The sequence below is a fragment of the Monodon monoceros genome, unplaced genomic scaffold (genome assembly GCF_005190385.1).
Source record: "Monodon monoceros isolate NGI ecotype Baffin Bay Population unplaced genomic scaffold, NGI_Narwhal_1 Super_Scaffold_19, whole genome shotgun sequence".
NCBI classification, from domain to species: domain Eukaryota; kingdom Metazoa; phylum Chordata; class Mammalia; order Artiodactyla; family Monodontidae; genus Monodon; species Monodon monoceros.
Genome location: NW_021703775.1, coordinates 350,351 through 374,525, shown reverse-complemented (window position 1 = coordinate 374,525; position 24,175 = coordinate 350,351). Strand labels below are relative to the sequence as shown.

Genomic DNA, 24,175 nt, shown 5'->3' with positions numbered 1-24,175 from the left:
TGCACTGGCAGGCGGATTCTCAACCACTGCGCCACCAGGGAAGCCCCTATTATAATTCTTTTGAAGACTGTGAACAAAAACATAGGCAATGGCAGGATTATTTTTAATACCTGAAAGCATTTGCAATATTTCTGTCACAGTGCTATGGAAACTGCAGTGGGCAACAAGGAGACGCCTCGCTCGAGTGCAAGGGTCCTTCCTGCAGAGCTGAGGCAACGCTGACTTATTTCTTTAACTGGATGGCCCACTCCATCAGTTTGAGCAAATTCACATTCAGGTAATCACTCAAGCCCCCACCTGATCAGACTGAGGGAAGCCCAGAGACTGGTCTTGGGCTCCACTCCGTGTCACCCGCGAATCCCCACCCCAAGGGGCAGGCTCTGTTTCCAAGGCCCCGCATCCCACAGAGGCAGTTGCCCTGGGAGGACCCAGCCTGCCAGGGGTCTGGGCTCATCCTCTTTTATACCTGGGGTAGCAGCGATGGCCGTCAGGCATTCCAGGGCCAGTTCCCGCCTGCAGGCCACCTTCAGCCAGCGGGGCTGCCCAGGGGGCACCTCCTGGAATCACCCTCACACTCGGGCCATGGTCCCCAGGCTCCATCAGTTTGAGCAGCCGGGTCCTGTGTCCTCCGAGCTGTCTCCTCTTTGGACAGATGCTCTCTATTCCTGCATCCTAAATTCACGGACAAGGCCTCTGGATCCTTTTCCATCCTGTCATTAATATCTAGTCCCCAGAATTGGAAACAATCCTGCCGATGGGGTCCAACAACCCGAGGTGCGGTGAGATGATTCCTGCCCCGTCACATCCCCTCACGCATCCTAAGATTCCATCACCTCCCCAGGTGGCCACGCTGACACTCATGTTGGCCCATTGTGCTGTGGGTGCCTGAGTTCCCAAGGTCTCCTCATACGAACGGCTAAGCCAGGCTTCTCCATCATGGACGGATACAACCGGCTGACTGAACACATGCAAGTTTAACTGAGTGATAGAAACCTGTGCTTGCAACGCTTCCGCTATTCAGATCACAGCCTGAAGTTCCTTTATGCTGCAGCTCACCTCCTTTGGCTGCTTCAGCCAGAAACTGGCCACTGGGGGTCTGGGGGCCAATAGGGCCACACTCACTTTGTTTGGCTAATAGGGTGTTTCTCTGAGAACTGATGCCGACCGTTGAACACAGGAGAACACACCTAAAAAGCGGTCCCCCGACTTCTCTGGAAAAGCAGAAAGATGGGGCGGGGCTGGGCTGCCACGTCCACCTTTGCAAGGCCCAGCACAGCCCCCCAGGCCCTGCACAGCCACCCAGGCCCTGCCACGCAGGCCTCCCGGCATCTGGGGCCCCCTGGCCTGCAGCTCGCCTGTGCTACGGGAGTGGGTGAAGGCAGGGGCCCAAGGTGAGAAAGGTGGGATTCGGTGGCCCCGTGTTTGCCCTTTGTGGCCCTGGTTGTGTGTAACAAGGGAAGCCGAGTGCAGGGGTGGTTCCCTCTGCCCAGCACGCCACGGGTCCTGGAACCCTTTCCTCTCCTTCTGGGTGACCCCTGAGGTGCCGCCAGGCTTCAGATGATCCCCCCCTGCGGCCAGCACACATTGGTCCAGAAAGCGACCACCTGGGCCAAGCTGGGTGGCAGGGGTTTAAAACTTCCAGCCCACCACGGCGTCAGATGAGTGTCTTTTGTCAGTGGCTGAAGCCACGAACGAAATGCTCCTGGAGTTTGACCGTGTTTCCTGTCATGTGGGTTGGGAGGTAGAGGCAGCTGGTACAAGAGAGGGAAGGAGACCACCCACCCCGGGGCCCACCTGCAGTGACCTGGCCCAGCTCTTAGCCTGGGGTCCTGATTCCCATCACCTCTTTGGTTCCTTTTAAAACCTTGCTAGAGCTGGTTTCTGCTGCTTGAAACCCAAAGCAGCCAGGGCACGTCACCCTAGACAGCCCCTGCTCTCTGCCACCCTTCCCAGCTTCCCCGAGTCCTGTGTCCATGCCACCTGCTTTTGGATCAAGCATTCTGGGTCCTTTGTTATTCTGAGTGAGGGTCAAAGGGTGGAAGGAGGGCCATGTGTGGCCCCTCCGGGGAGGCCTGGCCCAAGGTCTGGGTCCCCGGGCAGCACGGGAGAGATGCCTCCATCTCTCACTGGCAGTGCTGATGTGAATAATCGTGCACAGTCCTCATTAGGAGAACCCGGAAGGCAGGTGGGGCAAGTCCCCTGCGGCCGTCAGAGGTCAGAAGCAAAGTTCCAATGAACTGGCAGCCTCACTTCGTGGACCAAGGGTGTGACTCAGTATACCCGGAACATAGACGTTAAGATGTGCATTCAAATCGCCACTAGGCGAGGATTTGGAGGCTGTTTTTTCATTCACAAATATTTATTGAACACCTACTATGTGTCAGGCATTGCCCTAGGCACTGGGGATATTACAGTGTAAAAATATGTGGCTTGTAGGGAGCTGGTATCATAGTGGACTGTTACCTTTTCCACGCATTCGGTTCTGGAGACAAAAACATTAACAAAATCCAGCCACAATGATTTCATAACTATGAGCCTCACCTTCCTCACATGCAAAATGGGGTTAAAATAATTACCCGACAGGGCCGTTTAGAGGATTAAATAAAAAGATGCACGTTCGTGGCATTGAAGCCTCAACAAGTATTACTTTCTCCCTGGAAAGTCAAAAAAGCTACACTTAGCTTCACAAACCGCAAGACAGCCTGACCGACCGGGAGTAGGGCCCTCGCGCCCTTCTGTTGTAGCCCCCTTTCGGAGATGTGCACGGTCCAGCGTCCTGCCCTGGACCAGGCTGCGCCGACCCCGGACTGGGCCCAGAGCGGCCACGAGGGGGCAGCGCTCGGCAGGGAATCTGTGCCACCGGCCGCGGCCCCGCGGCCCCCGGGCCTCCGTGCGCTCTTGCGTCGCTCTGACGCGCCCGAAGGCGGGCGCCGGGAAGGAGACCGCGTCTCCCCTCGCCTGCGCCTCCCGAGAAGGGGGTCGAGCGCGTCCCCAAGGGCACCCTGCGGGAGGCTGGGGTCCGGCGGGCAGCGGCGCAGTCTTGGACGCGCGTCGCCGGGAGGACCCCAGCGCCCTCCCCTCCGCTCCGCCCGGCGCCCCGCGCCCACCCCGGCTCCGGAGCTGTCACTTCCGCGCGCCGCCGGGTAGGGGACCGGGCCGTCGTCGAGGAGGATGCCCGGGTGTTGGCTGCGTCCCCAGGCTCCTGGCCGGCGCTGCCCAGGGAGGCGGTCCGCATAGCGCCGCCCAAACTTTCCTTCGCGGCGGCGTCAGGCGGAAACATCCCGCTCCGAGGCTCACGGAGAGCTAAGGGAGGCTCGGGCGCCAGAGGGGACAGGCCCGGGCCTGCGCGGGAGAGCGCCCCGGAGTTCCTGGGGACCCTGGAGGCGCCCTAACGGCAGGACTGGTGGCTGCGTGCGCCAAGGCGGAGGCAGCTCCAGGGCGCAGCTGCCCCTTCCCCGTGCCCCGCAGTGACCGTGACCTCCGCGCGCTCCCCGCGCACGTGCTCGCGGCCGAGGACGAGGAGGGGTCCCGCTGCGCCAGCTGGGCAGCCGCTCGCGGGCAGGCCAAGGGCGCACAGAGGCGGTGCGGGGGAGCGCGCACGCTGCGCCCCCGCCTTCACGGCATCGGACTGGCCACTGCGAGAGCAGAGCCGCCGGGTGTTGTGCCCGACAGGCAGCGCCGCTGGATCCCGTGCGGGGCGGACTCGCGGAGGGACAGGTGTAGCCCGCATTCGGGGGCGCCTCGCGCCGAAGAACTGGGTGGGCTCGGCGGCCCGGAGGGGGCTCGCGGGGCTCGGAGCTCCGGTCCCTGCCACGCAGGCCGGTTGGCACCACTTGGCGCTGCCAGCCGCACAGAAGGAAGTCGCAGCGCAGCCCGGTTCCCCAGCGGCTGCTCGGGCGCGACCCTGGCGCCCACTGCCCGCGGCGGCCTCCGCAACGGCCCCGGGACCTAGAGGTGCGCGCCGCCGCTGGCGCCGCCCCCATGCTGCTCGGAGCGCCCAGGCTGTGCGCGTCCAGGGCGGCCGCCGCTGCGCAGAGCGAGGGCGACGGCGACAGGCTGGGCGGGGACATGGACGAGTCGTCGCTCCTGGACCTGCTGGAGTGCTCCGTGTGCCTGGAGCGCCTGGATACGACGGCCAAGGTGCTGCCCTGCCAGCACACCTTCTGCCGCCGCTGCCTGGAGAGCATCGTGTGCTCGCGCCACGAGCTGCGCTGCCCCGAGTGCCGCATCCTCGTGGGCTGCGGCGTGGACGAACTGCCCGCCAACATCCTGCTGGTGCGCCTGCTGGACGGCATCCGCCAGCGGCCCCGCGCCGGCACCAGCCCTGGCAGCAGCCCACCCGCGCGTCCTGGTCCGGGCCCCGGCCCCGGTTCGGGAGCGGCCTCGGCGCTCGCGGGTCCTGGGGGCAGCGCCTCTGGCTCCCCGGTTCTCCTCCCCGCGGCGACCAGCGCCAACGCCAGCCTGCGCGAGCTGGCAGCCAGCAGGAGCGCGCCCCCAGCAAAGGTGGGTATGCGCTTCGCCGAGGTGTGAGTGTGTTGGTGGGGGGAGGGCGGCGAGGAAGGGCAGGGGACCAGAGGTGCTACGCGATGGCCTTCTTTCTCGACTTGCTTCCCTCCAGGGACTCCGTGAGTGTAACCTTCCAAGTCCTACTTGGCAACTCTTGGACATACGTGCTCCCCTCCCGCCCCCTCCCCTTTGAACTTCTCTTTGGCACCTGCCGTCCGCCCATCCTCTCCCCTGGAATCCCTTTCCGCCTGCACTTGCTCTGTGGTGGCCTGTGCGTGTGTGGCAGCCCCCTGCCCTCCTGCTCCCCTTCAGTCCCTCGCAAGGCTGGGCCTCTTTCCCCACCTTTTAACTTTGCTGGGCCCTCCATCTCCCCAGACACAGCCTTCTTCTCTTGGACCCCCAGACCAGCTCTCCCCACACCCTCGCCCGCCTGGACTGAAGTTAGCACCTAGTGTTTTCCCAGGTTCTGGCAGCTGGGAAGATGGTGGGCCTCCTGCCTGGTGTCTGGCCAGGGAGGACCTGGCAGAGGCAAGTGAGTGCCTGGGTTGCAAGAACGCAAAGTACAAGCTCCTTTAGCAGGAGGGGAGAAGTTAACCTGGAGCCCAGGAATGCTTGGCTCAGCCCTTCTGGACTTGGCCCCTGGTCCTCCCCTGGGTTCTCAGGCCCATTGTGTTTCCACTGGGTTGCTATTTGAGGGGGGTGTGTGTGTGTGCGTGTGTGTGTGTGTGTGTGTGCAGCTACATTGTACAGCATGGACTGCTTCTGTTTCAAAGACCTTATCTTGAGGGTTCCGGTGATTTGGTTTCAAGAGCTACTTAGAGTGTGTCATTTCACACCCTCGGCCACCTTGGGCACTGTTGCTGGAGGGAGGAGAGCCCGTGGGATGCTGGTTTAAGTGAGAAACAAGGAACTACTCATGTTGTGTATTTTCTTTAAATGTAGAAAAGCTTGAAAAGCTTGTTGATTTATTGCAAATATCATTCACTTTAGAAAGCACAACCGTGTCCCTCTACTTTTGACCTTTTCAAGATCTGGTGGTGTATAAACCATTTAAATAATCTTTCCCAAATGTGAAGTGCTGAGGTGAGGGGAAAGTTCTCCATCCAAATTGCTCAGCACTGCAGTGTCTCTGAGGTTAGGAACTTAAGCCCTTGAGTGTTAAGCTTTGGAGTTAAAAGTCAGGCTTTGCCACACTGGGCTTTTCCTATAGATCAGGGAAATGGAGGCTCAGGGAGAATGCCCGTTCTCAAGTCAAGAATAGTCAAGGAATGTTTATAAATGGGATCACTGCTGAAGGGGAGTTGATGTTAATTTATTTGGTTTTAATTGTGATTAAATCCAGTTACAAGTGTTCTTATTACAGATTTTCAAACTTTTCTTTCCTTCCTTCATGTTATTATCTAAAGTATTATAATTAAAGGTCTTTATTTGCAAAATAACCAGGTTACTTCCTCCTGCTCGGAGAACTAAATGATTTTTGGAATGACGCTTCTAGTGGGGACGTTTTGTAAATCGCGTTTATCAGGAGGGCGGCGGTAACAACTGGCCTTGAGGCAGCTCCTGGGCTCCGTGGCATTTAAAGACGTTTGTGAAGGGGCTGAACTTACAACTTTTATTCATAACACTTAGTACCAGGGAATTAATAATTTTTTGTCCCCCGGATTTTGGGATGATCGGTTGACTTTCTCTCTGGACACATACATACAGCTAACAGACTATGTCCAGGGCTATCTGAGCCTAGCGGACTCTGGACCACATTTCCTTTTTTCCTGTGTTATCTCAGCGTGACCCTCGGTCCTTTCTTCCAGGTCCCACTCGCCAGGGGGACTAAGCTTGGGTCCTAGGAAGAGTCTGAATTAAGTCCGATATTACATTTGATCATTTTCAGAGAGGAAAGAAAAAGTAGTGGCCCTGTAGACTGTAGTATCATCTAGCCTTTAATCTACGGATTTTCAATAGTCATTGGGAGTCTTTTTGGGCAGCCAGACGTCCTGCATAGAGGGCTGCACTGTAAGCAGGGCTGTGAGTGTGGCGGGCAAAGCCTTCATCTGAGCATCACCTCCAAATAGGCTCTGGTACTTGACTGTCCACTGGATTAAGTCCTGGGCCCGGGTGTTGCCGCGTGCTGTGTAATAGATGGGCACTCGTTATCAACGGGTACCATATATGCCTTAGTAGTAGGTGACTGTAAATATAAGACAGTCCCGTTTCCCAGTGAGATGCTGCTCCAACCTTCCTTTGGGATGTGTGGACGTTTTAGGTGGGTAGATTAGCAGGTATCCGCTTAAATGTTTGTTAATTTAGTGACAGGTAGCTGCTGGGAATGTACTCACTCCGTTTGGTTCCTGAAGCACTTTCCACACCTCTCACTCACATCTTTCACCGGCGTTGCCTGGACCCTCCAGCCCGGTGGGCGGAGCTCTGCTTTCACCTGTGCCTCTGAGGCAGGCATCAGGGATCAGTTAATTATGCTACCCTGGAACTTTTACACCGTGTTGTGGCGCCCAAGGCTGGCAAATGCCGCCTTAGCCGTTTGAATGCGCTGCCGTCGCAATTGCTGAGTTTCTTGGCCTAATCTGTTTTTTGTTCTGTTTTACAGTTTTGCAAGGTGACCCTTTAAACACCCTAACCACATTGATGGAGGTTTTCAGTGCAACTTGTCTTTCCGAGAGGGGAGTAATTCACAGAGTACTTTTAAATGTGTCTGAACAAGGCTCTAATATACCAGACAGTTCCAAATTTTTGGTGATTATTTTGGTGGGAATCCCTTGCCTTATGTTTGGCGTACACAGCTTTTGCTACGTACCTGCACTGGGCCGGGCACCATCCTGGGTGAGCCAGGCGGGTGTGTCCCCGATGGAGCTGGCGTTAGGGGCCGAAGCCGTTGTGCTCTCAGGAGGTTCCTGTGGGCACGGGGCAGGTGTCGGCCAGAGTTCTGTGAAGGTTAAAGGGAGGACGTCATCACAATCAAAGACCTCTGGAAGGCTTGGGTAAGGCTCTTGCTGATGGGAAACAGCGCTAGAACCTGTTTAGTTTGCCTGCAGGTACTTGGGGATGTTTAAGTTGGAAACCTGTGTATCTCTCGGCCAGTGTGACTGGGACCCAGTAATGAGAGAGTGGAGTGAATCACACAAATGATGTCTATTAGACATTTTATCTTACAAACACACACGTATAATAACTTGCCATTTTTTGGATGCAGGATCTGGACTGTTCTTTGCATTCTAACCTGTCTTTCAGTCACAACCTGTGATTTCCTATTTGTTTCTTTCAAGTGGACTGAGAACTAAGAGACTTTCCAAAAATTCTGAGTGGAGCACCTTCCAGATTTTAAATAATCCCCCCTCAGTGTGTTCTGGTTTTGTTCCTGCTGATGTGACAGTTTTAAAGCTGTCTCTCTTTGCGGAGTCTTTCCTAAGCAGTCACCTTGGTTTTCCAAGGAGTGACTTCTTGTGCACTTACATTTCTTTGGTTTGCATACTATTTAATTAGAGTTTATGTTTATATGTAAGTATGTAAGCACACTTGCATCAATATGCTTGGGAATCCAGACTCCCTGAGCAGGAGTGATGGCCTGGGTAGTGGCTGGCCAGGCGGCAGCCCTCCGTAGGGTGGACGCCCTGGCCGTCCGGTGCAGGGTTAGGGTTAGGACGTGACTGCGTCGTGGGGGTGGGCGGCTGTGGCTTGGTCTGGGGTGTAACGGGGACTCCAGAGAAGAGGCCTGGAGGCCTCATGGAAGCCAGGCAGCTCCCGGGACGGCAGACAGTGGTGACCGTGGTCACTGTGACACCGGGGCAGACGCCGGCCTTTGTGACAGATGAGTCACGGCAAGTTCTTCGGGACGTGTTTTCAGAAGGGCGGTGGGATGCGTGACTGTTGATGGAGCGTCTGTTGTGTGCAGGGCGGGCCGGGCGGTGTAAGTGTGTCTCCTCGCTTCCCGACCGCAGCTCAGAGAGGCAGCTGGTTAGCACATGGGAAGCTGAGCTCCGAGACCCCATCGCTCAGGGGCACTGGAGTTGGGGTGACCTTGAAAGGTGAACTCTGGACGCACCGGCTAACTGGCTTCCTGGTTAGACGCCTCTCCCTACCACGAACCTGGTTAATTAGAGACCCTGGTCCCAGACCAAGTGGCCTGGGCCCTGAGGTCCACTCTGCACGCGGCTGCAGCTGCTTTTGGCTCGGCTGCTGTGGGCGGGCTGGTGCGGAGTGCGGTGGAGGGGGTCCCCGGGGAGTGCGGTGGCTTTGGGGGCAGTCACTGGCAGCCGTAGGTCTGGAGTCCGGGGTGCCTGGGGTTTGTCCGGGGCTCCGTTCTGTCCTCAGGGATGCATCCTCATCCATCCTTCTGCTCTGCCACCATCCTGATGTCACCCCAGCCCCACCCAGGGGTCTCAAGGTTAGATGCAGGGGCCTTGGGCATCTCGTCCGAGTGACATTCCGAGAGGCCAAGTGGTCACTCTCCAAGTTGGGGAACAGACCTGACTTGGCCATCCGGCCGGAGCCCGGACCAGCCCATCTCTGGGGGCTTTGGGACCCAGGACCACCTCCCCCTGAGGCTGCAGCCCCTCCCCACCGGCATCCCGGACTAGGCGACGGAGGGATCCCTGGGCTCCTCAGGGTCCTGTGAGGATGGAGGGTAGGGGACTTGGTGGGCAGCCAGGACTGGCACGGGGTGGGGTGTGTGTTAATCGCTTGGCAGATGGTTTAGCTTTTCTGGGCCTTCTTATCAGTGAGTGAGGGCACCTGTCTGCTTTACTGGGTGACAGAGGCAATGCAGGTGCAGGCTTAGCGCACCCTGTGGGCCGTTGGCTCAGTGCCACCACTAACATGCATCTCGAAACCTCGAATCACCACTGAGGTGCGCTCCACAGGCCCACCTCACTGCTAGTGGGGTCAGTATACGGTGTCCTAAATTACGGGTGTGTGTGTGTGTGTGTGTGTGTGTGTGAGAGAGAGAGAGAGAGAGAGAGAGAGAGAGAGAGAGAGATGCATGTTGTGCCTCTAGGTTCAAAGTCTGCCGAGTTCCCATGACTGGATTGTTGAGTGTTGATGAGCGTCTAGCCAAGGGCTTGAATCTGTTTCACCTTTAAATTGCTTCCAGGTTTTATCTTTGTTATGGAGGTAGCGTGCTTGATCCTTATAAGTGTCTTTAAAATGAGAAAAAGTCCAAAAGCTCATCTGTTTTAAGGAGGGCATCCGGGAACATAATCCTGCTCAGTGCGACACACTGGTCGGGGCTCTGCTGAGAGGGAAGCATAGCGAGCTCGTCTGCAGGACGGGTGGCCCATCTACACCTCCCTTGTGTGTAGGACGGACTCACACTGTTGTTCCTTCATCCAGCGTTTGAGGCTCGCCAGAGCAGGACGAGATTGCGTCTCAATTATACAGTTGTTTCAAGGGTGCGCTTCAGTTCAATCTGTATTTAACTTTATTTTTGCAGTTAACGTGCTCTTTTTCAAGGTACGTTTTCGAAATAAAACATCAAGGATTCAGTTAGGGAGAGATGCTCTTTATGGCGCTTGAAGAGACAAAGGTCAGTTTTTGTCAGATTTGCCTTCCTTGGTAGATCTTCGGATTTGAAGAATTTGATGCACGTGTGATGTCTGTCCTGTTGGAATCCTAAATCACCTTGAAAGACGAGGGTGTCAGAGGTGTCAGCTGTGGGGAATGGTTTAAGAACTGTGACATGTCTCCCTTCTCCCTCTGAGCAAAGCTGGAATAAAAGGGTGTGAAGCAGCAGCTCGATGCAGATTCTACGCACAGGCTGCACCTTTCAGCTGGACTCTGGCCACGGCGGCGTGTGGGTGATGAGGGACACTGGTTCTCTCGCCTGCCGAGTGTTTGTGGTGGGAATGAGTCCACGGTGCTCATCTGCAAACAGAAGACACTAGGATCTTGGCTCTTCTACTTCCGGGACGTGTGTGCGCTGCTCCCGTGAATGTATGTGAGTTTCAGTGAATTAGAATTCGCTGCGGGAATTCAGGTCAACAGAAGCAGTGAGTGACATCTAGAAACACGCCGGCACCAGAAGCAGGTGTGAGTCATTGTGGAGCCGAGGGGCTAGGGACAGGAGAGTGGGTTTTGGGTGGTGCCGAGCCGGGCGGGAGCCCTGGGGGCACAGGAGGCCATCACACAGCCGTGCAGATGGGCCGGTGATGCATGTCTCTCTACTTTACTGAATGCATATCTGAGGACCTACTAGGTACCAGCACCAGGTACTTGGGGTAAGAATTATTTTGGCCTAGGAAGTGGCACAGTTTGCCTGCCACCTCACCAGCAACGCAGCACGAAGCGCATCTGAAACAGCGGAGACGTCCCGGCAGCAACAGCTGGTGTGCGTTCATTTCTCGTACACACAAAGCTGAAGTACCACCACCTTGTCCCTACACGTGTTCCAGAGACTTCTACATAAGACATACATATCCACTGTTTATGGATAAACTGTTGGATTCCTTAACTCTTTATAATCATCCTCCCAATTCTACATGAGCTAAAAATTGCACCTGTTTCCCCTCCCCAAGCCCGTCCGAAGGTAACGAGAGCCAGTGTGTTCGTGCAGCGTGAGGTGTCAGGACCGGAGGGGCACGTGGCCTGTGCCCTGTTAACACCACCTGGAAACAGACCACCAGTAAGCACAGAGGTGGCATCTCACTGGTGGAGTGTGACCTGGTCTGGTGACAGAGAAGGGGAAGGTCACACAGGGCGCTGCTGCTCCCAGCGGGGTTGCCGCGGTGGCCACAGACGTCCCTGATGGCACCTGGCGATGGGCTTTATGTTAACATATGTTTCCTTTAATGATCTCTTCTATTTATGCCAAGCGGTCCACTAAAAAAATTGTGGCAGTTACGTGAGGTTTGATTTGGAACAGATTTAAATAAAAAGTAAGTCAGATTTAAAGTAAGTGTGAGGATGAGACCTGGATGACTAGTTTGGATAAAAACTGCCTGGAGTCCTAGAATGACCAGAGCTCATTTTCCCTGAGCAGCTTGACTTTTACCTTTTCAACCCCTGGTTGCTCTGCGCCTGAGATGCTGGGGCCTGGGCTGCATTTGTGCTGAGGATCTGTAGGATGGAGAAGTTGGATGAGGTAAGTGTGAGAAGCAGGACAGCACTTTATGCTTGGAAGCCAACGTTTGGGTTTTCAACTCAAATAGCAAGTGTGAAAACTTGGGATTTGTTTGAGGCTGAAAATATAAATGGGCAAGAAGTTTTAAAAGCGACATGTGTCCACCTGCAGCCAGGGGCCCACCTGGCCTGGAGTCATGTTCTTGTCCAGGAGCCTGTCAGGTGCCAGGCCAGGATCTGGACACAGCAGAAAAGTGGCACAAGGTTCTGAACTAAGAGACGGGTGTGGGGCAAAGGACATGGTCAGGCAGGCTCTCCCGGCACCCTTCATGCCTGGAGCTGAGGGCTGTGGGTGAGACAGGTGGGACGGGGAGACAGGTGAGCCTGGGCCTCTGGGCTGGTCCCGTGCTCACGGCAGGGCTGTCTGAGTGGAAGGGCCTGCCCTGGAATTGACATCTTCTGGGAATTGGGGTCGTCTTTGATTTTCCCCCTTCACCTGTGTCTGCGTCACCAAGTTTTATCATGACTCCCGGGAGGGACAGTTAACATCTTCCTTTCTGCCCCTGCAACACCGGCCGGGTCCCTGCCGGCCAAACTCCCCACCGGTGCCGCTGTCCCCAGTCCGCTGTGCCCCCAGCCGGGTGACCGCCCTGCGATGCCGTTTGGACCACAGGTGCCCTCCACTCTTCCCTTTGGGCAGGTTCTAGGTCCCTGTCCTGCCCCACCTGGGCCCCAGCTGCACGGCCAGTAACTGTCCTGCTCTTCCTTCCCTCTGGGCGTTTGCCCTTGGCTTACGTCAGACCACCACTTTCTCCAGCGTCGAGCGCAGGTGTGTCCACGCCTCCTTCCTGTGTCCCTGGGATGCTGCAGAGGAGCATCCACACGTGGTCTGTCCTGCTTCTTATACCCCCGCCCGGCTGCCCTGCCCTTACTCTCTGTCCCCCATTTACCTCCTGGCACTCATGGGCCCTGTGCACCCCCGGAGCCAGTCTCCTACATTCTCATTGAATGTCTGTGCTCCAGAACCTATTCCCTGATTGCCTTCGGGGTCTTGGGTCTTTTCACCCATGCACGTTGCAAGTTCATCAGGGTCAGGCCCGTGCCATTCCCTGGGTCTGCGCCCTGCGCAGGAGCAGGGCCTTGGCAGCCGGGACAGGTGATGGTTATCGGTGCATGTGGGCTGCCTGGGGCCAGGCTGATGCCCCCTCCACACATCCTCGAGGTGCGCCTGGGCCCGTGCTGGGCGCGGTGTGACCTCTGTGCTGCAGAGTCCTCATGTGCAAGGTGCTGACCAAGCAGAGCGTGGGCACCTGGGCACCTCAAGGCCGTGGCCTGGCGGCTTCCTACCTAGAAGGAGCCGGGAGAACCCCGGCTGTGCATGAGCACCTCGGAACCTCTGCTGGCAGGGCTGGCGGGGCTGGCGGGGCTGGCGTTACTCTTGAGCCTTGAGTTTTCATTGTAATAAGTATCGGAATGGATGACCCCCAACAGAGTCGGGCTGGGAGCCTGGGGAGGGGCCTGGGGGCAAGGGCTGGGGGACCCGCAGAGTCTGCACCTGGATGTTTGCTTGCGATCCCTTCTCCCCAAGCTTGGGATGTCCCTCTCATCTCATTCTGCCTCACCCACTGGAGCCACACACTCTGGGGTGTTCGGGATAAAGTAACGAACCGCCCCCCTTCAGCTCACTCTGCTCCCAGTGTCCCCAGCCAGGGAGGGGACTGGAAGCCTCACCCACCCAGGGGAGTCACTGGCTGTGGGCGGGAGGGCTGGGCTCTCTCTTTCTTCTGGTTTCTATTCCTTTTTCACTCTTGGTGACCCTGGAGTGAGTCAGAGAGTGGGCCTTCCTTTTGTCCAAAGGAGAGAGGTGTTGGCTGTACCTCCTTAGAAGGAGAAAGAAATGGCCGAAATGCCTGTTTCTTGGAATCACAGCTATCGGTGCCACTGGGAGGCTTGTTAGCAGGATGCGAGTCCAGAGAGCCGCTGCTGGGGCCCTCGGGGAGCAGGTGCACGGACAGCATGCTGCAGGCAGGACTGGGTCCACGCGCCACGGGCAGCCCGGGATGAGCTGTGATGCTTGCACAGCAGAGAAACGCTCTGTGTGTATTTGTTATTTCCCATCTGCTGCTTGGTCAACACATCTGATTCATGTTGAGTGAAAATCTTGCTGCCCTAAATGGAATTCTAAACATAGACCCACAAAGGGGCCAGAGGAAGATGTCGCGTCAATTATACAAGAGGGCGTACGTATGAGGTCTCACACTGTCACGATTCCCAGTTCTTTCAAAAGTGATTTATTCTTAATTGTCCACTGAGTGGCCTTTCTAGTTATATTTTTCTGATTCTAGGCCTTAGAGCACTTGGTTAGGTAACTTGAGTTTCTCTTACGAGGTTAATCCTCAGCTGTTTAGGTAAATTGTCCGGAATTAGAGCCTCACCTGTTCATTGTCACTCAGTAGTGAATACACTTCAATGTATGTAAATGGATTCGTGTACATATATATATATACACACACATATACTAATATATAGAAAGCATACATATATATGTATCATTTTATAAGTTACACATTTACAGTCATTAATTTGGTGGGCAGTTCATCCCTTTGAATGAAAGTTTGGGGACTAGCTGACCTCTGCCGACCTTAGTTTGCTTGAAATGTGTCGTGTGCCGAGAAAGCCCATCCAGCTGGACCGTTGTGTCCTCTGGCGACAGGAAAGGCCTGTCCATGCCTGCAGCCTGTCTGTCCCCGCGGGTCCCTCTGGCTCTACCGCCAGCTGCCGCGGGACTCGGGCAGCGCTGGCCTTCTGGGTGCGGCCCAGGCAGAGCGCATGGCATGAAGGGCCTGGACGTGCGGCCACGCGGGTGGAGGCCCGAGTGTCGCCAGCTGTCACTGTGCTACGTGGGGCCGGTAGAAAGCTGGCATCATGCGATCGTGTCTTCTGGACAAGTTGGTGAGATGCTGGGGCTCGAGGTGTGTGTGCCGGTGTCTGCAGGTGCAGGTGGACACTTGTGACAAATGGAGCGAGGTTTGCGTAACTGGCTCTGGGGACCGTGGTTGCCCATGGGGCCGTTTTGATGAGTGATGGGCCCCATTAGATCACAGTAAGATGCTCGATGATGTATAATTAAAGATGGCATTAGTCAGGCAGAAACCGCAGCATTTAAAAACGGGAAAGGGATCATTTCTAAGGCTGCCACACACATCCAGGACTTAGGAGACAGGACGCAACGGGGGCGTATTCGAAAGTGAAGCTGCTGCGCTGGTTACAGCTGGTGTTCTCTCAAGTCTCAGATATTTGCAGTGTCAGAGACCTCGCTGGTTTAAACATTTATTTTAGGTGAATCGACAGGCTGTGGAATGGTTCTGAGTGGTGACTCTACCAAGGAAAAGCAGTCCTGTTTTTGTTCTTTGCGGAGCAGGCTGAGCCCAGGTGAGCTGTGGTCTGAGACCCCGTCTGCACTGTCCAGCTTCAGCTCCGAGGCCCTTCCTTCCTCTCTCCCTTCTCTGTTTATTCATCCGCGGGTGCTCTGGGCCCCGGGGCGGGGGAGGGGCGGGCAGCGGGCCCAGCGGCCTGGCTGAGCGCTGCCCCGGCCGTCGCCCACCTGACCGTTCCGACGTCTCCATCGGACGTTGGGAGCACCGTCCGTCCCACTGGGCCTTGGCTCCTGGACTCGGTTTAATGAGAGCCTCCGTTGTTAATTAAGCATGCTGCTGTTTACATTCACCTTGACAGTCGTCTGCACTTGTAACCCCCTCAGCTCAGGGGTTCCCGCAGCGCCTCACCGACCACGGGTGCGGGGCTCCCTCCCTCAGGGACAGGCAGAGACAGGAGCTCGGGTCGCTGTCCCGAGTGCCTGCTCTGTGCCCCCCACCTGTGTTCTGGGGGAGGAGGGCTGTGCATCCCCTCCGGGCGTCCACGCGGCTCTGTGACCTTGCAGAGGCTGACGTCCAGTCTCTGACCCCCTGGAGCTTAGGCTGCGGGCCTTATGGGGATGCGGCCAAGAGAGCGAGTGAAGTGGCAGCTGAACAAGCTCAGCTTCAGTGGAGACGTTTTGTGATGTGTGTATTTTATCCTCTAATTGGATTAATTTAGGCTCAAAAAAGGCAGTGAGCTTTCTTTGCGATCTATAGAGGATGTCTTTACCTATGGAAGAAATCGTCCTTGAAAGCATTGCAGCCATGGTCCGGTGTTAGCCTGGTGCTCCTGGACTTGGGCTGCACGTTGAAATCCCCCAAATGCTGCAGCGTGGCCCATCCCAGAGGTCCTGACGTGCCCGGTCCCGGTGCAGCCGGGCGTTGGCTTGTCAGAGTCCTCAGGCAGCGTGGACGCCGGCCTTGGGCAGTACCGGCCCGAACCACAGAGGCCGGGAAAGTTTGGAGGGATTGGGGAGATGTCTCCTGGAAGCCCTTCCCAGCTCACAGACAAGTGCAGAGGCCTGGGGAGCCCTGCCACCTGGGAGCCGGCCGGGTAGAGAGGGAACACGAACGTGGAGGCCTGGGGTCCCGAGGTGCTTGGAGCAGACGTGGTCTTGGAAGGAGGGTCGGTGACCAGCTGGACAGGGGACCTGGAGACAGAGGGTCTTTTGCAGCCATTTTATTTAGGAGCCTGACACTGTTCTGCTCATTCGTTTGCTTAAAAATAACTCCTTTAGGAAAGAGTTTCGCACAGAAGCGATACATTCAGCTCATTAATTCACTCAGTCCTTGTGGCAACTCAGCGACCTGCGCACTGTGACTGCCCCCGCTCTGCAGGGCCAGAGGAGTGCAGGAGCCAGCACAGCTGGGGGTGCCGTGGGGCCTGTACCCAGGCTGACTCTGCTTGGGCGGGACGGCAAGGTGTGAGCTGGGGGTCAAGTCCTTCTCCCGTCACCTCCGAGGTCCCATCGTTTCCTCCTCACCAGGCTGCCCAGCTGGGGGAGAAACCAGAATACGCCCTGCTGTCGCTTGCTACATTGTCAAAGAGGCTGGCTGGCGGGAGGATTTCCCGGCGGAACGTAAGGAGAGTATGTGGAGGGAGAGCTGGGCGGCGTGGAGAGCGGGGAGGGAGGCGTGCTGTCACTCAGGGCTGGAGCCGGAGGTAGCCGCTCACCGCAGAGGCCCGCGCGACACGGGTGACCGCCCCGAGTCTGGGGAGACTGGCCGTGGGCTGTTTGTACGTTTGAAGGGCTCTCCAGTCACACGGTGAAACGAACATTATGGAAATGTGGTCCGTGACCCCGGGTCTCCGCCAGTGTCTTCCTGTCCAGTTTTCTTATGCAGCAGCCTCTGCCGTCCATCTGAGGCTTCCCACCCTGGACTGGCGTTAAAATCGGGCCCAGATTTCCTCAGGGCTCCACAATTTGTGGTCATGGAAACGGACGGAATACAGAATTTTTCCCGTGGACATCTGCACTTACATGTCTCAGAAACATTTACAAAAAGCTAACGGATTAACCATGTGTTCAAATAAAGTCTTCTGATGGCTCGGATTCTGAATTTTATACTCCAGGCAGCACTGTCTGTAGGAGTAGAATGTGGGCCACCTGTGAAATTTAAAAATTTCTAGTGGCCACATTACAAAAGTTAAAAAGCAACAGATGAAATTGGTTTAATTAATGTGTCTTATTTAACCCACTTCATCCAAAGTGTGAGCACGTGAGCATCACTCAGTACAGAACGTTAACGGGTGCTTTGCCTTCTTTGTCCAGGCTCAGTGCGGAGCCTGCTGCGTGTGTCACACGCCGACACACCTCAGCCCCGTTCCAAGGGCCGCCAGTGGCCGTGGAGCCGGCTGGGGGCGGCGGCGTTGGCGGTGGAGCTCCAGACACCGCGGTCAGGGGCTGAAGCCTCGCGAGTTCTTTACCCCTCGGTCAGGGGCTGAAGTCTCGCGAGCTCTTTACCCCTCGGGCTATCTGTGCCCACGTAATGCGCTTTTGGAGGGTCTGGGGCGACGCCAGGACGGCCTCGGAGCCGCCGCAGTGACGGGATGTGCGGACAGCACAGGCTCTGGGGGCCTCAGTGCGGTGACCGGTGGGGGCTTCAGGAAGGCGTGCTGAGGATCCCGCTGAACCCCGAGAGCGCGGGTTTCCCGCCAGGCCTCCTCGTCCGCAGGCTGTTCTCGGGGTCCTGACGGGCACGGAGTCCTGCCCCCCCCCCCCCCCCCCCCCGCCCGGGATGGAGTGAAATCCAGCTGTTGGTAGGAGGAGGGCCCAGAGTCCCAGAGGTAAGTGGTTACAAAACTGTCGCCTGCCCGGGTGTCCGTTTTCTGCAGCGGCAGGCATACCGTGGGGGAGGGGTGCTTCCCTTCTCCGTCACCTGCAGTGCCTTCGTGGTGGGGGTGATGCCGGGGTGGGAGACTCTGAGCTCATCTCAGGGACGACCAGGCAGCGCGGCCTCGGGGCTGACGTGCCCTCGGGGCGGTGTCCGGGGCGCGGCCGGGTTAGGGGAGCTTTTGAAAATTCACTGCATGGAAACCGGACTGTTGCTTTTTCTGATCCGCTTGGCATGTTATCATATTTATATTCCAGGCTGTGGGGACTATCATTCTCTTTAAATGGCATTATTTAACAAAGAGTTAGCATTTCATTGGAAATTAAGTTACCGGTTCCGGCTGGAGTGGGCCTGGGTGGGGCCTGGGTGTCCCCTGGTGTCCCCTCCAATGGGACAGCGGCTCCGCACCCCACTGACTATTTTAAATGATTGTAGACTTTTAAAGTTGTGCCTTTGCTTTGAGGACATATCTTTTGTTACTTACAATTTATTTCAAGCAGAGTGTCTGGTCTGTGATTCAATCCTGAATGATACCGTTGAGCTTTGCTGTGGCTTCTGTGTAACGGTGCATGTGTAACGGTGCACGGGCCGCTGTGTGTAAATTGTGTACATGATGCAGCATACCCCCTTCCCCCTACCAAACTGCAGGACTTTATCTTAACTGTTTGGTTTGGCGTCTTTTTATTCACTGCCTTCACTGCATCAAGGATGAGGTGTGCTTGGTCACTGGGGGGTCACTCATGGCAGTTACTGAGTTGTCCTGTGAGTCAGGGACGCCCTGGGGGTCCTAAGCTGCTCTGTGGGCCTGTTGTGCTCCTGCATGAAGTACCCCATGTTGGCGAAAGCAGGGGTCTCCCCTCTTTGCTCTCACTTTAGGGAATGCTGGCTGTGAGCCGTCCTCCCCGCTTCTGCGGCTACTTTGCGGTTACCTTTGCAGATGGAACCAGCTGTGGAAGTCGCTGGCTGGGCTTGGCACCGGTCTCTGCAGCTGTAGGTGGGAGGGTCAGACCGTCTCATCAAGGCTGGGGTGCATTTCGTGTCTCCCAGTTGCTGGTGGCCCCCCGGCCTGGGTGCTGACGGGGCAGTGCTGCATCCTACATGGGGATCTCGCAGGGGAGCAAGTGCCCCGAGGCATCTGTGTCAGGACGTTCAGGGCAGAGTCCCTGAGTGTGAGCCCTAAGGCGTGAGCTTTACATTTTCAGAAAAGTGATGCGGGGACTTCCCTGGTGGTCCAGTGGTTGGGACTTCACCTTCCAGTGCAGGGGGTGCGGGTTCGATCCTTGGTCAGAGGAGCTAAAATCCCACATGCCTCCTGGCCAAAAAACCAAAACATAAAACGCAAGCAATGTTGTAACAAATTCAATAAAGACTTTGAAAATGGTCCACATCAAAAAAAAAAAAAAAAAAAACTTTAAAAAGAAAAGTGGTGTGAAGGGTTGTTGTAACTTCTCTGATGATGGGTTCAAACCAGTGGCTCCTGATTTATTGATAACAGCTGCATGTGTTTTTCAGTTTGAATACTGTTGTATTTGAAGACTTCCGAATAAAGGTTAACAAAGGCCGATTTCTCCCTGAAATCACACAGGGATTGCATATTCCTTCAGCTTGCTTCCTGCTGGGAAGGATTGGCAGCTCTGACTTGGGAGGGTGCCACCGTCTCTTTGGTGGATGGGGCTTCCAGTCATGGTGCCCAGCATGTTCTTATCAGCTGGAATGAGAACCCTGAATAGATTCCCCATGTTGCTGTAAATGTTACCTCGGGGGCTGCGATGGTGACCGAGGACCTTCACGTATGTCACTCTGACCCACTTCATGCTCTGGGCCCCTGTCCTGTGCTGCCCACAGACCCCATTTCCGAGAGTCCCGGGCCTGGGCTGACTGCTGAGTTGGGCTTGGGTGGCTGTGACCGTGGAAATCTGGGTCATTCAGGCTCTGAGTCCCACTCCTGTCCCATCATTCAACGCAGCTTCTCCTCCAAGCAGTTGCTGTTCCGTCGGGGTGGACAGGCACCCCATGGGTTTGTGTGTCCATAGAGAGTGTTGTGTCTCGTGCACCTGATGGGGAAGGTGGGCGGGAGGTGGGCGGGGAGGCTGCTGTGGCCACTTGGGGTGATGAGGGACGCAGCCCCTCCAAGGCTGTTATTGTGCCTCTGTTGTCACTCCTGGGACTGGGGACCTCTGCCCTCAAAACCCACTCAGCTGTAGATTCCCCTCGTCACACTGTTGGAATAAAGAGGCAAAATCCTGTCCAGATTTCCTGGTTAAGTCTATAACTTACTGATAAGCCTGTCGAAGCTGTGCAGGTAGGTCCAGACCACCTGGGTGGGCTTTGCAGTTGAGAGTTGAGGATGTAGATCCCCCAGCAAGGACGGGCGTCTGTCTCTCCGGCCGTGGACCCGTCAGTCCAGGAGCAGGGGCCTTTCTTGGCCTGTTTTGACATCCAGGACTACCTGGTGAGCAGCCGTCAACACGACTAGCCTTCCTCTTGGCCTGAGAAGGATTCTCCGCCTTCCTGGGGCAGCTGTGTGGTGTCAGGATGCACAGTGAGAATGGTCTTTGCACACAAATGACTTTGCACCCTGATGCGCCCCCTGCTGCATCTCCAGGGCTCCCCTCCCCCAGCTTCCTCACCTCCTGGAGGGGACAGAAGGGTTTAGGCGACCCTCCCTGGGCTTCTCAATGCCCCTGGGCCGAGGAGTCCTGGGAGGGGTCAGCCCTTTTCCACAGAGCAGCCTTGCCAGGAGTTACCTAATGACCTGAGCTGTGGCTTCACTGTGATTAGAGTCCACCTTCGGACGATGTCTCTGATAGTTCAGCACGGCCAGGATGTATCTGTGTGACCAAGAGGAGGAGAGCTGCTTTTGCTAAGTTCATAGCACTTCCCGGTGGATTCCAGGATCTCAGGACGGCTCCCCTGTCCTGTGCTGTGAGGGTGCCCTTGATGATGGTGTGATGGAGGTGATGGTGGTGATGGAGGTGATGGTGGTAATAGAGGTCATGGAGGTCATGACAGTAATGGAGGTCATGGAGGTCATGACGGTAATGGAGGTGTTGGAGGTGATGGAGGTGATGGAGGTGATGGTGGTAATAGAGGTCATGGAGGTCATGACAGTAATGGAGGTGATGACGGTGGAGGTGATGAAGTGGGACTCAGGGTCAGTCCCCGGGCAGACTTCTGAGCTGGCGGGGACATGCAATTGTCCTCTCAGTTCAGAGGGCGCAATGGGCTCGGGGACTCAGAGGCCCGCAGGTGAACAGGGTGGCTTCCCAAGCCCAGGAGCTTGGGCAAGTCTGGGCCCGGGTGGGACTGCAGCCAGGGTGGGTCTGAGTGAGGGGACGGTGGAGAGGGGGAGTTCGTGGAGTCCCCGTTTGCTTTTCGACTTTTCTTTTCCGAGTAATTTACAGAGTGTAAACAGCTCACCGGGTTTTTATTGGTTGCAAGTGTCTGTCTGGTTGACTGTCCTTATATTTCTTTGTCATATCTGTGTCTTGTCTGCATTCTGCTTGGAATTCAGAGTTTTTGTCATCTTCGAACAAAATGATGGGGTTTGCTGTCAGTTACTCTGCAGGGGCAGAGGAAAGGAGCGGTGTGTTGCCTTCCCTGTGCTCCAAGCCTTTGCTCCTTCTTTCTGTCCTTCTCAGAAGGATGCTGGCGTCTGGGCTCACGGCAGCGTCAGGACCCTCAGGCCCGAAGTGGGACAGTAAGTTCATCTGGACACAGGACAGATATGCCGTTTCCTCCTTACCATCTGTTGTCTGGCAGACGTTTCCAGACAACATCTGGAAACATTGTCTGGGCCTCTGGGACTTTGGTCCTGGTGATGCCTTCAGGAGGCCCTGCCCCTCCCAGTGCCCTCGCAGGCCCCTGCCCTGTGCCCCAGATGGCCTTTCAGGTCCTAACACACTCCAGCTTGGGAGGAAGAGGCTGGACGGCTTGCTCCTGGCTGAGTCTCTTTCATAGATTGAAGACTTTCTATTTGTGTTTTATGTGGATTTGTTTGTGAAAATCCCATTTTGTGTTCCCATGAAATACATGAATGTGCAGAGAACTGAATCGTAGCTGCTTCCTTTGGTTTTGGCAAAACCCATTCCTTTTCTGGTGGCTTTGAGCCAACTTTCCCGTTTCCCAGCCACAGGCATTTCCATTGAAGTGACCCTGCAGCAGAGGGTGTGGAGAGCATTTGCCTCTGTTGGAACCTCTGCCCCGGAGGCGCTGATGAGGAGCTGGCTGTCCATGCCATGTGCAGGGTCCTCGGGCACTGGGTCTCGAGTCACGAGCGCCTGTCTGCAGGAAAGGCCACCGTCCCCAGTGCCGGGCATGCACGTTCCTGAAAACACCTCTCCAGCTTCCCTAGGCTTTAAGCAAGCAGCCGAGGGGTCAGTAGCCTCTGCTCACCACGCACTGACCCTAACTGCCCTTCCTGCCTGCGGTGGGCTCCCTTCCCCCGAGGCTGCGTTTGTAACTTAACATCATTAAAACATTATTGCAATATCAACCCCTGTCCTCCTCAGTGGATGAGAGATACACCCTTTAGTTGTGTGATTTCCCCTCCCCACCTCCCCCCGCTGTGTCACGTGAATGTCTGTCAGCTGCCCAGCCGGAGGGCAGGGTCTTTGTGTCTGGTGGGCTCTTCCTCTCCCCCTTGCACTTGGGATGAGATGGCAGGTCGCCCAGGGAGCTCCAGCTGCACCACGCGTGGATTGCACACGTGACCCCTGCGTTCCATAGGCCCAGCACCTAACTGCAGCTGGTGTCTTTTAGAGAAGCGGACGGCCGGGGCTGAGGCCAGGATTTCTTTTCCAAATGAACATGTGAGTTCAGGGCTGTTGCCTGCTGTGGATCTCAGTGTGGATGCGTGTATCACATGTAACGTGTGTGTCTACACAGATGCTGGCCCTGCGGGGTCATCTCTGGGTAGTGGGACTCAAGGGGAATTTTAACTTTTTTCTCCATGTTTTTCTATTTAAGTTTCCACAGTGAGCATATATTATTTTTTTATTCAGATTTTTAAAATTGTCATCTTTTAGAGTTTTAGAATCTGTTTTTCTTCATGGAAATCGAATACAGACTGCGCCACAGGTTTCAGGATGACAGAATTGCAGAGTTGGAAAGATCCTTAAAGATCCAGACTTGAGGTGAGAGGGGGCAGAGCCCACGCCCAGGTTTTCTCCTTTTCATTCCGGCCCCCCGGGCCCTTCCAGCCTCCAGCCAAGCCATCCCTGACCTAGGTGTCCATTACGTGACTATTTCAGGTGAAGATGGGTTATTCTGTTTTGAGATAATTTGGACAAATGCCAGGGTTCTTCATTTCCTTTACTGTTAAGGCTGTATTCACAGAAAATGTTTAAGACCAGGGCTCAGCGAACCGCAGCCCACGGGCCATACTCACTCTGCTGGCGAGCAGCCTGGCCAGACTTGACCCAGCACGGTGGCCTTTCTTCTGTGTCACACAGCGTTGGGAAGCCCCTTGGTGTGGCAGCGGGGCCCACGTCCAGAGGGGCAGACGCCTGGACTGGGAAATGCATATGTATGTGGTACGGGCCAGGAAGATGAAGCATTAGTAAATGCAGTTTATTTGGAAGACGGGATTTTTCCTGATGGTGGTCAGGAGTTGAAGTGGGAGGTTTTAATGGCCTTTCAGAGGACAAAGTGGGAACCTGACGTGTGTAGAATGAGTCCCTGGGGCAGCCTGGGCAGACCATGAGGGCAGGGCCCAGCGGGTGCTAGGACCAGCACAGGCGCTAACGTTCTCCCTCCCCATGTATTTTGGGTTCTCTTTTGGGCTTGTTCAAGCTGATGTCATCTGGTGGGGAGATTCCGTCCAGTTGCCTAAAAGGGGGGACTGTTTCTACCTCCTTCCAGAATACACATTGTGCACATATTTGGGTCTGACTATAAAAGCCCACACTCAACGTGCTTTGAGAGGCCCCCAGGAAGGGCAGCCCCCCGCTGGTGGCCCTGGTCCTGGTCAGTTGCGTGGAAGCCCCAGACCTGTTCACACCTCAGAGCGGGATCCAAATCCCCGTTCCAGAGTCAGGGCTGAGGCCAGTTTGGTGCCTGGATGGTGGCACTTCCCCACCATGTCCCTGGTGCTCGTTTTTGATCACTTCCCCCTGTTGTGACCTGAGCTTCGTGTGGCTCTGTCTCAGTGGCCGCCTCCCTGAGGGGTTTGTACGTCATCCTGTGTCACAGAAGCAGAAGAGGTTCTCTTACTGAGACACGTGTGCTGGTGGGGTTGAGCAGCCTGGAAGTAAACACAGAGCTCGTGGCCATCGCCAGTTTAACAGCTTCCATGAGCCAGCTGGTGCTTGCACACTCGTTTGAGCAAACAAGATGCACTCATAGCTCCCCTTAGT

General features: G+C 55.9%; 1 protein-coding gene and 1 pseudogene across 1 annotated transcript in view; one reads left to right on the top strand and one right to left on the bottom strand.

Annotated features, from left to right (window-relative positions):
* Positions 1-2,683: 2,683 nt before the first annotated feature.
* Positions 2,684-3,983, bottom strand: LOC114900924 (annotated as a pseudogene).
* SH3RF3 (SH3 domain containing ring finger 3) overlaps positions 3,982-24,175 on the top strand; it is a 200,977-nt gene continuing 180,783 nt past the window's right edge. Inside the window, exon 1 of the mRNA XM_029231433.1 lies at positions 3,982-4,503. Within this exon, the coding sequence (XP_029087266.1) occupies positions 3,982-4,503 (522 nt within the window). The remainder of the gene's footprint in view (positions 4,504-24,175) is intronic.